We start from the raw sequence: 14,546 nt of genomic DNA on the forward strand, positions 1-14,546 counted from the left end.
ATGCAAATGTTGTAACCTTCCTCTCTAGAAAAAATGAGGAGGAAAGTTCTTTGTGGGAGGGCTTGTCACTTCGGTATGTTAATTCCTTTGTCCTCTATACTGGAAGGTATCAAACAGTATTTGTCCTTTTTTGTACTGTACTTTCACAACTTTCACGATGATGAACTTCTTAAAATGATGAGTAAAATTTTCGAAGTTCATTTTTATACTTATATATTTTCTTATCGTATGACGTCCGCTGCTAGCTGTGTACTATTATGAAAAAAAAATATTTATTTGTGTTTATTAACGCGTTTTTAAATTATACAAAATTTAGAATCTATATAAAGTTAAATTTATAGAAAATTTAAAATTTAAATTCAAGTATTTCAAAATTAAGTCTGCTTATAAAACACTTTCGCATACTAATTTATATGTTGCAAACAAAAATAATAAGAGTAAAGAAAATTTTAGCGAAAAGAGGCTGAGGGGAGGGACGGCCCCTCTCAGATTACTCTGTTGCTCTTAGGTTTTCACATTCAAAATTTTTTAATTTTATTGACATTTTTCTTTCACAGGAAAAGGATTTTATTAAATAAACAAATTAGCAACAAACTCGGAGCTCATACACTTGTATAAGTAAACGTCACCCTTTACAAAACCCTACTTAATCAGTCATTACCAGCTATTCAGAGCCAAAATATATGTGTATTTATAAATAAAAATAAAATAACCAAATATATAATATATATTCACGACCTAGCTGGATGTTGAATTCACAAAATACAAAACCTTTCATCTACTCTATTTCCTCAACCCCCATCTTAAAAAAAAATAAAAAATAACCACTCGAGAGAGACTTCGCCGACAAGGATTAAAATTAATAACTAGAGAAAGAATATCCTTTCAGTACTTTATGAAATCAATGTAATTCATCAAAGGCTATAATGAGCAGGTTTAGACCTATATGTGGGAAATGTCTTTCCTAAAGCTAGTTCTTTTCTGATCATTGCTTATATGCTCAAAACTCCCTGTTGTGCCTTTCTCTGATCGTTGGTCTATGGATTTTAAGTTCAGGTTGATTATTTTTATTCTAATCTCTCTTGATTTAAGGATTTATTTCTTCAGCATTTATCTTTTTAGCAGTAATAGTTGTGTTCGTGTTTGACATGATAATTCATTTTAATTTTTGTTCGGTCTAAATTTGAAGTATTACATTACTCGTCACGAATGACTCGACGTGTATGCATTATCTTAGTTTTCAATATAGCTCCCTGTTTTTATCGAAAAACTTATTTATTTTGGAAAACGTATTTTAATTTCATTCAAAACAAAATCCAACTTTATAAGTTCGGATATCAACTTACAGTAACTATTAAATATAAAAAAAAACAATTTTTTTTTAACTGAAAGTAAGGAGTGACATTAAAACTTAAAACGAACGGAAATTACTTCGTATATGAAAGGGGCTACTCCCTCTTTAACGCCCCGCTCTTTACGCTAAAGTTTGAATCTTTCTCTCAACTCTTCTTTTTAAAACAGTAAAAAACTTTTGCGTAAAGACCCCTGCGTTAAGGAGGGAGCAACACTTTTCATATACGAAGTAATTTCTGTTCGTTTTAAGTTTTAATATTGCTCCTTACTTTCAGTTAAAAAAAACTTGTTTTTTTTTGAATTTCTGAAAGCTTTTGAATCAATGCATGTTTTGATTTTGACTCTCCGCATATGAATAATTAAAACGAAATTTGGATATTTATTTTTTGGCTAAATGGCTTCCTCATAGTTTCGATCGAATGAGTTTGATTACTTAAAAAGGCAACTACAACTTTAAATTTTTTACGAACGTTTTTACTAGTAAAAGATATATGTAGCTTACGAAATAGCTTACGTGACGAACTTCTGCATTCGCTTGTCTTTATTACGTATATGAGGGGATTCACCCCCTCGTTAGAACCTCGGTCTTAACACTAAAGCTGAAATTTTTTCGCAATTCCTTAAGAATAACCCCTGAATCACAAAGTCCGTAGAAGAAATATTTGAAATTACTAAAAATACTTGAGCGTAAAGAGGGAGGTATTAGGAGGAGGTGAACTCCTCATATGCGTAATAATTTCTGTTTGTTTTAAGTTTTAATGCTGCTCCTTACATTCAGTTGAAAAACTTTTTTATATTTAATTTTTCATTGTTTTTTTTTAATAATGCTAGAAAATCCTGCGCTCTCTTCATGGAAATTTACTTCCCCCATGACAAATTCCTCCATGAAAAGTTCTCCCCACATATCCCCCTCTTCTCAACCCCTCCCCAACCAAAAAATCCCCCTGAAAACGTCTGTACACTTGCCAATAACCATTACTATATGTAAGCACTGGTTAAAGTTTGTAACTTGTAGCCCCTCCCAAGGGGACTATGGGGGAGTAAGTCGTCCTCAAAGACATAGTTATAAGGGTTTTTTGGCTATGCTAAATAAAAACGTTATCTCAGAATTTTGATCCTGTGACTTTCGGAAAATAATTAGCGTGGGAGGGGGTCTAGGTGCCCTCCAATTTTTTTGGTCTCTTAAAAAGGGCACTAAAATTTTTTATTTCCGACAGAATGACCCCTCTCTCAAAATTCTAGGACCACTGGGTCGATACGATCACCCCTGGGAAAAAACAAAAACAAACAAATAAACACGCATCCGTGATCTGCCTTCTGGCAAAAAAAATTACAAAATTCCACATCTTTTTGTAGATAGGAGATTGAAACTTCTACAGTAGGGTTCTCTGATACGCTGAATCTGTTGGTGTGTTTTTTTTAAGATTCTATTACTTTTAGGGGATGTTTTCTCCTATTTTCTAAAATAAGGCAAATTTTATCAGGCTTTTAACTTTTGATGGGTAAGACTAAACTTGATGAAACTTTTATATTTGAAATCAGCATTTAAATGCGATTCTTTTGATGTAGCTATTGGTATCAAAATTCCGTTTTTTAGAGTTTTGGTTACTTTTGAGCCGGGACGCTCCTTACTACAGTTCGTCACGATGCTACCAAAAAATTCAGGAGAGCCAAAAGTTTTCATTGCCTAGTCTGGTGCTAGGTGGCTTACGGTGGCTTTGTCATAGAGTTAATCGCAGTCTAAGTGACCCAAGTGAAGATGATGACAAAATTAAGCTGCATAAATATTCGTCTTTGCTATCTACATGTACTTACCGTCCACTTGTCAGTTGAAAAGCTCCCTGGTGTAAAAATTGCACAGATTTTTTTTTAAACTTTAGAATAAGAAATCTGACAAGGGTAAGTTAAATAAGTGTCCAAAATACATTGGAAGGGCAAATGTCTTTATTACAAGGGAGAACTTGGTGTGGTCCTGACTAACTAATTTACTTCTAATTATCGATTTGTGTATTTATTTTAGGTAAAAGGACAAGCTTGTAAAAGAATGTTCTTGGTGCTTTGAAAAAAACAAAAAAAAAACAGGAAAATTATATTTTCTTGCCAAATATTAGGCCTACTATTTTTTCATGCTATACACATATCCCCTTTCATGGGTGGCAACTGCCCTTTGATGTTTACTTATCTTTCGAAATGGATTTCAGGTTACTGCAGTCACTTCAAGTCGGCTAAATATTTTACTGACACAATCCAAGGAAGCCAATATATAGCATATCCATGCTCTCCTAAACAAGCAATTTATGGCTTTGATAGGATCATTCCATTCGGAGAGTTTGCCCCGAAAAGGTAAATAATATTTGTAACCCATCATATTCAAACGCATCCTACGCCACTTCAATAGGGTAATTCCATTTCGAGAGTTTGTCCCAAGAAAGTAAAAGATATTTGTAACCCATCATATTCAAACACCACCTAAAGACATTCAAAAATAGGAATCGACAGGCCTTGTCTCAACAAAATATAAAATTAATTAGGAAAAAAAGTTTCTGGATAGGTTCATTTAGTTCTTTTCTTTGCTCTTGTGATAATTGTAGCGCCTCCTCCTTCCAATGAAAATTACATAATTGCCTGGAATTTTATTATTTTTATAATCATTTGAAAAAAAAATTATAAAAATATAACGTACTTTGTTGCACAAGACAAGGAAAAATTAGCTATAGACATTGCTGAGGGTTTATTTTGTCCATCAAACATAAAACACCAAAACCAATCTTTTTGGATAATCAATTTAAGTCACTCATTTGCAGTGTTTTTGTAGTCTTGCTTGCGTTAGGTATTTGCATGAAAATTGACGGTCTTTTTCTTTTGACTTGACACAATTTGGACGGCTACAAACATCTTTAAATTACATTTTCCAGGTGATATATTACTCGGTTTATAAACAACATAATGTCAGAAAAAAATTATCAGATGTTTGATGTATTGAACACAAAATCTGAGTGACTATGATGATTTTTAATTTCATAGTTAGTTTTATTAAAATAGTACTAAATACCCACAATAAAAAACTCAAAGTTGATGATGATTTAAACCCATCATAGAGTCTTTCAGTCATAAAAATGACCCTCAAATTCAAAGGAATTTTATAACTTTATTCTGTTTTTGATTCCCCTCATTGCAGCTGAAAAAAATCAAATATTTACCGTTCTTTACTGAGAATTTCTTTGCTGTTAATCTTGGGCACTGATCTTGCTATATTGTCTCAATTTTGTGCAGTTTAGATGACACTCCCGAAACTCCTGTTGACAATTCTTACATTTTCAGCTCCATTCTTGTAATTTTCAGCATAGATTTTTCTATGTGTACATATCTTGGCTTCATTTTGAGAATTCTTGGTGAAATTTCTCGGAACTCTCCGTATTTTTGATTTTGTTGTACTTGAGATGAATGCTAATTCGTAAAGCTGACCACAATAAAACAAAAGGAAACTACAGACATTCAAGATGAGTCCCTCAATTTATACTAATTGACATTTCGAATGCAAGAAGTAAATCCCTCAAGTTCAATATAATTAAATTCTAGTCAAAAAAATATAGGTTAATAAAAATTTGGATGTGTCTTCTTTTTTCTAATTGTTGAAAGATAATATTTTTTTTTAGCTAAATTATTTTTTGCAAAAGAATAAAAATCGAAAATTTGCGCAAATAAACTTCCACTATACTGTGGGCATTGAATTAATGATAATCTATTTCTTGCAGCGCAAGAGGCATTTACTGTACAGCAATTGACAGACCTGAAGACAGAACCCCAAAGAAGCAAAAGTTTCAATTAGCGAAAGAGGCTTTTCCTGGATTTGACATGAGATCAATTATCTTTTAGAAAGATTTTGTTATATTGAAGTATTTACTGTTTCATAAGGTTTTAACACAGAAAATTGAGTTTGTAAAACCATTTGATAAGAAGGATCTTCCAGGTGTCGCATCGCTTCGGTAACCGTTAGCTTATTGCAAAATGATCCTTTATCACATCCTTTTAAGGCCTTATCCAGCATTTCTGCTCGGGGTGGGGGGGCATTTGATAAGAAGGATCTTTCAGGTGTCGCATCGCTTCGGTAACCGTTAGCTTATTGCAAAATGATCCTTTATCACATCCTTTTAAGGCCTTATCCAGCATTTTTGCTCGAGGTGGGGGGCATTTAATAAGAAGGATCTTTCAGGTGTCGCATCGCTTCGGTAACCGTTAGCTTATTGCAAAATGATCCTTTATCACATCCTTTTAAGGCCTTATCCAGCATTTTTGCTCGGGGTGGGGGGTGGGGGGCTACAAAAAGACTTTACAACATTTTGTTTATATATGTATTTTTTAACTAATCGGACAAAAATGAATGGGAAGGGGGATTCAAACCAGGTAACCCGCTATTGAAATGGCCCTACATCCTCTTTATTTGTTAGAAATGTGCAAAAGATATCTCATGGACAACTAAGTTCAAGTGTAAGACACCATTATTAAGGGGTGTAGGTGGAGCGTAGGGATGATGAGACCTGGCCTTTACCTCTAATACGTTTGAACGTAAATACATAGAACCTGCTTCTTTTTCTGTTGTAACAAAACTCACCTCCTCCTCGCAAAAAAGCCCTCACAATAAATACTTCTCCTGGAAAAATTTGCTGCTTCTGCTATTCTCCTTCCAATATGATTTAGAAACTCAAAATTAATCATAATCAGATGGGTAGTTTCTACCCAATAATTAATTTTTCACCCAAAGCATTAAAATGAAAAAAAAAACAAATAAAATATGCTGCTTAAAGTCTGCTTCACGTAAGTTTCTGAAAAATCCTCAAGGATAATTCAATTAAATTTCCGATGTCATTATAGAAAAACATACGTGTGGCGTATCTTTCTCATCAACAGATTTTTGAATACCTCTTGCTAGCAGAGGTGAACAAATTTTTTTTACCTTAGGGCTGGTTGCGCTCCACTGGAAATGAATTCTTTCTTTGCGCTGGAGTAATTTTGATTTGGAGGTCTAGTAAAAAAAAAAAAAAAAAAAAAAAAAAAAATTCCTTGCATTTGACATTTTCATTTGTATTAGACCTCATTGGCAAGCTAAGAGGAGTGTTAAAGTGCATATTTACTGTGTTCTTCAATTTATACTCTAATTTCTTAAGGCAAGATGGGGTCTTAAGGAATCTTCCTATACCTCCCATGTTAAACATTTGGAGCTTGCCCGACGTTCCTGAATTAGTGATTTTAGCGATTTAAAATTTAGCAGATAAAGAAAAATCTGGTAAATAATTTGATCTATTCAAATCTTGAAGCCAACAATTATTTTTTTATAATTTCGAAATAATTATAAATTTGTTTCGGGTTTGCATTCTAGATTGCTGCACTTGACACTGTTGTTGTGTGGTATAAGAAAATAGAGCAAAAAATATTCTATTCAACAATCAGAACCTTATTTCTATAATATGTACTTGTTGGCTGCAGTCACTTCAAATACTTTATAAATTTGTGTTCCGGAGTCAAAACTTCCCCTCAAAAGACTAGATGCAGCTGTAATCGGAGCGCGTGAGAATGCATAAATTAGACCAAGGAACTAACCACTCGGATTGTTCAGGAGTGACTCAATGAAGTATTATTTAGTTGTGACTGGTTTAAATAGAGTCTGGGGAATAAGTAACGTGCAGACACCAAACTGCCAGTTAATAAATATAAAAAATTATATTGTATAAATAACTACAAGAAGAATTAGAATTGCTAAGGATAACCTGCGCCTAATCATAATTTTGAGTGAGAAACCCCTTACGTTCATCCTTCTCATGTTTGTTTAGTTGAAGCGACGAAGAAAACTGACACCTTTGTCTTTGACCGAGTTACCGCCTCAGAAAAAGAATTGACAAGAGAGTAAAATGATTGGACTTCGGCTAGGCCTTAAGCTGGCATGATATGTTGGCTTATGTCCTGAACGTAGTGTCTGGAATAAAATACAACTCGTATAAACAAGATATAACGTCAGTGTTTCCATTTTGAAACACTGCATAACTGTCATTTAGAATATTAACTAACGCATCGTTCTTATTACTTGAACGGGCGGCTAATTTCCTTCCGGTTGTAAAAAAGCGCTATCTTGATTCTAAGACATGTGTTTGCTTGTAGAAATTGAAGGTAATTACACATAAACCTTTTTTTCATTTCCCAAATGTTTCAGCGTCTGTAGTAGTTTTTTCATCACCTTGTGAACGCGACAGATAGTTGGAAAGCCCGCAAGTCCGCACTAATATATCCGACTTTGATTTATATTTATCCTCAAGCGTACACACGGAAATGATGTTCAACATTGTATTATAAATTATTTTTTTTTATCTTTAGAAATAAATTTAACCTTGCAAGATAGTTCAATCAGATCTAAAACTAGTTCTTCACATTTGAAACTAGAAGTCTCTTAATACAGCAAATTATGTGTTTTGTAATATTTGCAAAATTTGGTTTCCTTGCCCTTACAGATACGCTTATCCTTTATTTCCAAGGCAATTTTATAGACCTTTCGACTTTTTATATTATCGCAGCAAACCTGGAAATCTTCTTTTATACCGCACAGGATTCAAGTAAACCTGGGTACAAATAATATATTGAAGAGTTGTCAGTTCACCCTATGATGAGTTTCGACTGTCAAAAAGAGCAATATAACACACAAATTGCAATTTGTTGAGCTCTTCCAAGACTTCCATGACCATATAGTCTACGTAATGAGCTTACGGGAAATAAATTTTCCCAAAATAAATTGATGAAATTTTTTTCGTCTTCAATTAAAACTCCAAAGACAAGATCTTTTCATTCAGCCTAGCATTTAACAAAATTGTAAGTAAATAAACTAAGCTTGTAAGTTATTATAAGTAAATACATAAATTATTTATTCTAAATAAAGTGAATATCCGACGCAAATTTGTGCGCAAGCATTCAGCCTTTGAAAAATCAATCTGCCTATGAGTTATGTAAGTTTTTGATTTTGGGAGCATTAGGAAAAATTGAAGCGCAGTTTATCTTTCATCTAGATATTAATTTCATTCCAGGTTCTCAAGCTTGCTGATCTTTCTTTTTTTGGCACAAATTTCATCCATTTTCGTTTCTCTTCATTAAAAGACTCCAAACACAATATGAGTTCTTTTGATTCAGTCATTTAAGTAATGTTAGTTTTGCCTCTGAAAGATAATAAACTAGTAAAATCCTTTCAGATAGAAAGACATTACAACATAATGGAATTAAATGAAGAGAGGCCTATCGAAGCATGCTTCGTGCCTATGAGGTCAAGGAGGTAAGAACAACAGAGAGGTAATGGGGGAAATCTTATTTCTCAGATAATATCATGACAAAAGAGACATATTTGACTTAATTCATATTGTGGATATGACATTGTTCTAACAATTTTGGTTGTTTTAATGAAAGTAACATTTATGTTTAGAAAGTATATTACTGAACTTCGTGTTAAAAGATCTGGCCTGGATATACATTCAATCGAAGATCCAGGCACCATCATCATTGTTATTGAAGAGAGAGAGAGAGAAATATAATTTAGGAATGAAGAATTGAATGGTTTGTAAAGAGTGAGGCTTGTCATTAGAACTCGAAACTCTAACCAACATAATTTTGATTATGAAAGCTAGAAAAATTTCTAGGCATTACAGAATTTTCTCGATGAAAATTATACCATAAAATATCCCGTGTACCAGGTCAACATAATCATTGTTATTAAGGAAAGACAGAAAAATATAATTTAGGAACGAAGAATTAAACGGTTTGTAAAGAGTGAGGCTTGTCATTAGAGCCCGAAACTCTAACCAATATAATTTTGATTATTAAAGCTTGCAAAATTTCTAGCCATTACAGAATGTTCTCGACGAAAATTATACCATAAAATATCCAGTATGCCTGGACGCGTCAGATTTATTTGAAATCAGAATCATGCATATAATTAATCATTCTGAATGCACGTGTAACCAGCGGATACACGTTCTATTGAAGATCTAAGTGACCATCGTCATTGTTATTGAAGAAAGACCGAAAAATATAATTTAGGATTCAAGCATTTAACGGTTTGAAAAGTGAAGCTTGTCATTAGAGCCCAAAAACTCTAACCAACATAATTTTAATTTCAGTAAATATAACTACATTTTTTTTTACACTGGTTCTAAAAAAAAAAAATCAATTAACTGTTTAGCAATAACTCAAAATTTATCATTTTCTTCAAGCTTGCTAGCTTATAGAAAAATAAGAATATATAGTTAAAAAAGAGAGGGGACCACGAGGAAGATTCTACCAAAGAATATTCAGCATATCTGGACGGGTAAATTCTGTTTGAAATCAGGATCATGCAAGTAATTAATCTGTATGATTGCACCTTGAACCACTGCCCCTTCCAACATCATTCTATCCCAAACTTGTAATGTATCAAATCAATATCAATGAGCAATTAATTAAATGATGGTTAAAATCAATATATCACCAGGCGTCATTAAGACTGTAGCATGACTGTCCTAAAAAAAAAAAAAAAAAAAAAAAAAACGAGCCTAAATTTTATATAGTGTGTTTCATTTTTCCTCGAAATTGATGTTCTTTTTTTCTGAGCTTGTAGATTACAAATCAAAGACTGAAATGGGAATAATTAAATAAATGATTTTTATTGATTATAAGTCTTCCAAGAATATGCATAGAAGTCCAAAATTGAAACATATTTAGCACAAATAGTATTCGGTTTTCAACAAAGCCAATATATAAGGATTTTTGTGGTTGTTAATTTATACATGGAAAATCGAATGTGTGGCTGTTTTTGTTTATGTATTGCTGCAATGTTCCTCCCATCACTGAGATTCTTAAGTACACGCTTGAAGATCTTAGGCATATTTCCCCCCCCCCTTTCCCCTTAAGGCTCTCTTAATACTTTTCGTACTGACTAAAATTAGAGACCCCTTAACACAATTAGTTAAAAGTTTCTCCCTGTCACATTACTTACTCTTGATATTCAAATAACGGGTAAGTTAAATATGAATTATTTCGTCTAAAATACTCCTAAAATTACAAAATTTCTTTTTAGTGATTTTTCCGACGTTGGAATTAAACAGTTTCGCTAATGTGGTATTCAAACTAAATTTTCAGATACTTTTCAAACTTAACAACACTGTCGTTACTTTATATGTAGTGAAAATTTTCTAAGAAAGAATTGTCGCGGAGGGGAGATTTTCTGAGAGGAGAATTCTGCGGGGGGAGGGAACTTTCCGTATTAAAGTGAATTTGATTTGCACATCTTTTTCAAGTTCTTTGTATATGCAAATAACATAAATGAACTACCTTGGTAGTTTATATATATATATATATATATATATATATATATATATATATATATATATATATATATATATATATATATATATATATATATATATATATATATATATATATACCAGACGCGGGGATGCCATGGATATTCTGTGGTAGCCACAACACTGTGCTGGGTAGAGAATTTAGAGTGGCGAAACCCTATATAGGCCAGTGTATTCTCCTGATGAGCCCTTATGTTGGGTGTTGCCTCTGAATTATTTGTCTATATTATCTTTTCTATTGTTTGGTAAATGACGACTTATACTTATTGACGACATGACTGCCTGTCCATGGATTATTCTTTATGGTTGATTGTGTGTGGCTATGCTGTTTGACCTATGTGATTGTATGGATGAGTAGGGTTAAGGCCTCATTCAAGTGCCTCAAGGCCTCATCATTCAAGGCCTCATATATATATATATATATATATATATATATATATATATATATATATATATATATATATATATATATATATATATATATGTAGAGTAAAAGACAAATTTATGCAGTCTGGGATTACCCCTATTGCGGAGAGCAAGACGTTTAAAAGAAGATTCTTACTTACCGATTCGGTACATTATTGTGTTTTTCAATTAATGGATCCTGTTCCCCAGCGAAGGAAAATTGTCGGGGGATTTCACTGGGAAAATTTTGTCATGGGAGGGAGAAGGGAATTCCAACCTGGACGAAGGACTTCTTAAGTAGGTTAGTTTTCCTGAGGTAATTTTTTTGGTTTGTAAGAGGGGTTTCAAATACTTTAAATTTTAAAAACACCATCATTATTAATGCGCAGCGGGAATTTCCGCGGAAGTAGGGGGGGGTGAGTATTTTCTGGAGTGAAATTTTAGTGGGGGAAATTCCACGGAGGAAGGTTTTCTACAAGGGGGAATTTGCCCATGGGGAAATTTTTCTTGAGTTTCCTTTTTTATCTTGAATTCCCACACTTACGATTTTTAAAAATTAGGGAAAATTCTACAGAGGGAGGTTTTTCTACCAGAGGGAATTTTCCCGTGGGGGTATTTTTCTTGAATCTCCTTTTTACCCTGAGTTCCCATATATACGATTGAAAAAAAAATTGGGGATGAAATTAGCATGTTAACGCGGTAATTATTATTGGGGGTCACATTAGACAGTTTATTTACGTTCGATTTGAGAAAAAATGTGGTCTACGTAGTTGAGATGCTATTTTTCTCGTGAGTTATACATGATTGTGCTTTTGTTTTTATTTTTTTCCTTGTCTTCACATTCTCTAACTACATTTGATAGGGCTGAAATAAATTATTAAAGGCCCAAGAAAAGTCTGCCAAAAATTCAGAACTATTACAGACCACATCATTACTTATTATTAGGCCAGTTTCTGCCAGGGACAATTTACCTCGGACCAAATATTTTGTAGTGAGACAACTTACTGGAAAGTATCTTGATTTTGGTAGAGAAATTCTTACACTATTTATTGAGTTAAAGCACGCCTTTGCTTTCGTATAGCGAAACAGGCTATGGCATATTCCGGCCCACTATAGTGTGTCCAAATACTGAATCAACATTAAAAGAAAATATTTAAAATGACTATCACAGCTAAGTTCAGACTCTGGAAGGAGAGACAGAGGAATTTCCAACGACTTTCGGTATGCTCCAAGGTTGCATAATTTCTCTACAACTATTCAATTAGTTTATATAAGTCATCTTATCCCTAATAGGAAAAAATTAGGCCTGAATATAAGTGGAGTCAACATGGATACACCAGCCGATGCTAAAGATCTTGATAAGCTAGCTGAAATTTTACCTAGTTTAGAAACCCAAGCGTTCGAGATAAATTCAGAGTAAAGGGTTTCAAAATGTCTTTTCGTTCAAAGAAGATGAAAGTTACACGTAAGACAAGAGACCCTAGCCCATTTTCTGTTTATTTCATTTTAAAATTATATAAGAAAGCTACCGCAACTACGTCCAGACTCCAGAAGGAGAGACATAGAAATTCACAATGACTTAGGTTGTGCTTCAATGTCGTATCTTTTCTCCCCAACTCTTTATTTGTTTTTTGGACGCAATTCGATCCCTACTATAAAAAAAATAGGCCTTAACATAAGCGTAATCAGTATAGACACCCTAGCTTACGCTCTCAACCTTGATAAACTAACTGAAATTATACCTAGCTCACAGGCCCACGTATCCGAGATAGAATCAGGGCTGACAATTTCCTCAGGAGAATTCCCCCATAAATTCTACAATTGTATAATTGAGACAAATAAAAATAATTTTATATTCTGAAAAATACCTCTCTACCGAAAATGTCTATATATTCCCCAATAACTAATAGTCTACTATTTATAAGAAATGGGCAAACTTCATAACTTACAGCCATTTCCCCAGGGCTGTAGGGAGTCTTGTCATCCCCAGAATCATATTCCCTAGGTATTTCATTTGTTCTAAACAAAATGCTTCTAAATGCTTTCATTTGCTTCTAAGCAAAATGGTTAACATAAATTTTGATCGGTTGACCATGGGAAAAGGGGTTGACTTTGGGGATAAGGGGTTGCCTTTGGGGAAAAGGGGACGAGGAAGGTGGGTTAATTGCCCTCTAACCTTTTTGATCACTTTAAATGAGCACCAGAACTTTTAATTTCCTTGGATTGAGCCCTTTCCTGATCTTATTGGACAATGGAAAATTGACTCGATATTACTCCCCCCCCCCTCGGGAGAAAATAATAAAAAAAATTAAATAAATAAGCAGTTGTTAAAATAAACACGCATCCGTGAACTTTCTGTTGGAAAAAAGATACAAAATCCTACATTTTTTGCAGATAAGAACTTGAACCTCTATAGTAGACTTCTCTGATACCCTTAATCTGTTAGTGTGATTTTCATTAGATTCCTAGACATTTTCCGGCATGTTTTCCCCCTTTTTTAAATCAGGCAAATTTTCCCAGGCTAGTAATTTTTTTGGGCAATATTAAACTTAATTAATCTTAGATATTTGAGATGAAAATAAAAAGCCAACTCTTTTGATTTATCTTCTTTTATAAAATCGATTTTACTCTTTGTTTTGGTTGCTATTGGGCCGAGTCTCACCTAACATAAAATTTGCTACCAAGAACTGCTTACAACATTGCAAATTTTTCTTGGAAAAGCTTAAGAGAGGTGAGAAGTACAACCTATAGTTAATGCTAAAAAACAAAACTGTGAAAAAAGAAACTGTTGACTTCTTCACTTTTATCACATATCTTTTGCATGGTTTATTTTTATATATTTAAAGGTCTAAAACGAGCGAAAATTATCTCGAAACAAAAAATTTTTCTGATAGACTTAAAGTGTGGAGTTGAAACTTAAAACGACTTATTCTATTGCTTTAAAGTTTATGCAACACATATAAGCAAAATTACTAAGAATAAACTGGCTAATATTATTGTCCTTTATTGCTAGAATTCTAAAAAACCAGTGTTTCACTGAAAAATTCGGTTTCTTAGAGAATTAAATTAAAAAAACAAGTTTTTTTTTAGCTGAAAGTAAGGAGCGACATTAAAACTTAAAACGAACAGAAATTACTTCGTATATGAAAGGGGCTGCTTCCTCATCAACGCCCCGCTCTTTACGCTAAAGTTAGACTCTTTCTCTCAGCTCTGCTTTTTAAAACAGTAAAAAACTTGTAACTTTTGATGGGTAAGACTAAACTTGATGAAACTTAAATATTTAAAATGAGCATTAAAATGCGATTCTTTTGATGTAGCTATTGGTATCAAAATTCCATTTTTTAGAGTTTTGGTTACTATTGAGCCGGGTCGCTCCTTACTACAGTTCGTTACCACGAACTGTTTAGTATATTTTGT

General features: G+C 33.2%; 1 protein-coding gene across 1 annotated transcript in view; it reads left to right on the forward strand.

Annotated features, from left to right (window-relative positions):
- The window catches only part of LOC136029633 (pancreatic lipase-related protein 2-like), a 111,448-nt gene extending 106,192 nt beyond the window's left edge, over positions 1–5,256 (forward strand). The window contains exons 7-8 of the mRNA XM_065708134.1: positions 3,555–3,696; positions 5,109–5,256. Of these exons, the coding sequence (XP_065564206.1) occupies positions 3,555–3,696; positions 5,109–5,229 (263 nt within the window). The 3' untranslated portion in view covers positions 5,230–5,256. The remainder of the gene's footprint in view (positions 1–3,554; positions 3,697–5,108) is intronic.
- The last annotated feature ends 9,290 nt before the right edge of the window (positions 5,257–14,546 follow it).

Source organism: Artemia franciscana, chromosome 7 (assembly GCF_032884065.1).
Source record: "Artemia franciscana chromosome 7, ASM3288406v1, whole genome shotgun sequence".
Classification (NCBI taxonomy): domain Eukaryota; kingdom Metazoa; phylum Arthropoda; class Branchiopoda; order Anostraca; family Artemiidae; genus Artemia; species Artemia franciscana.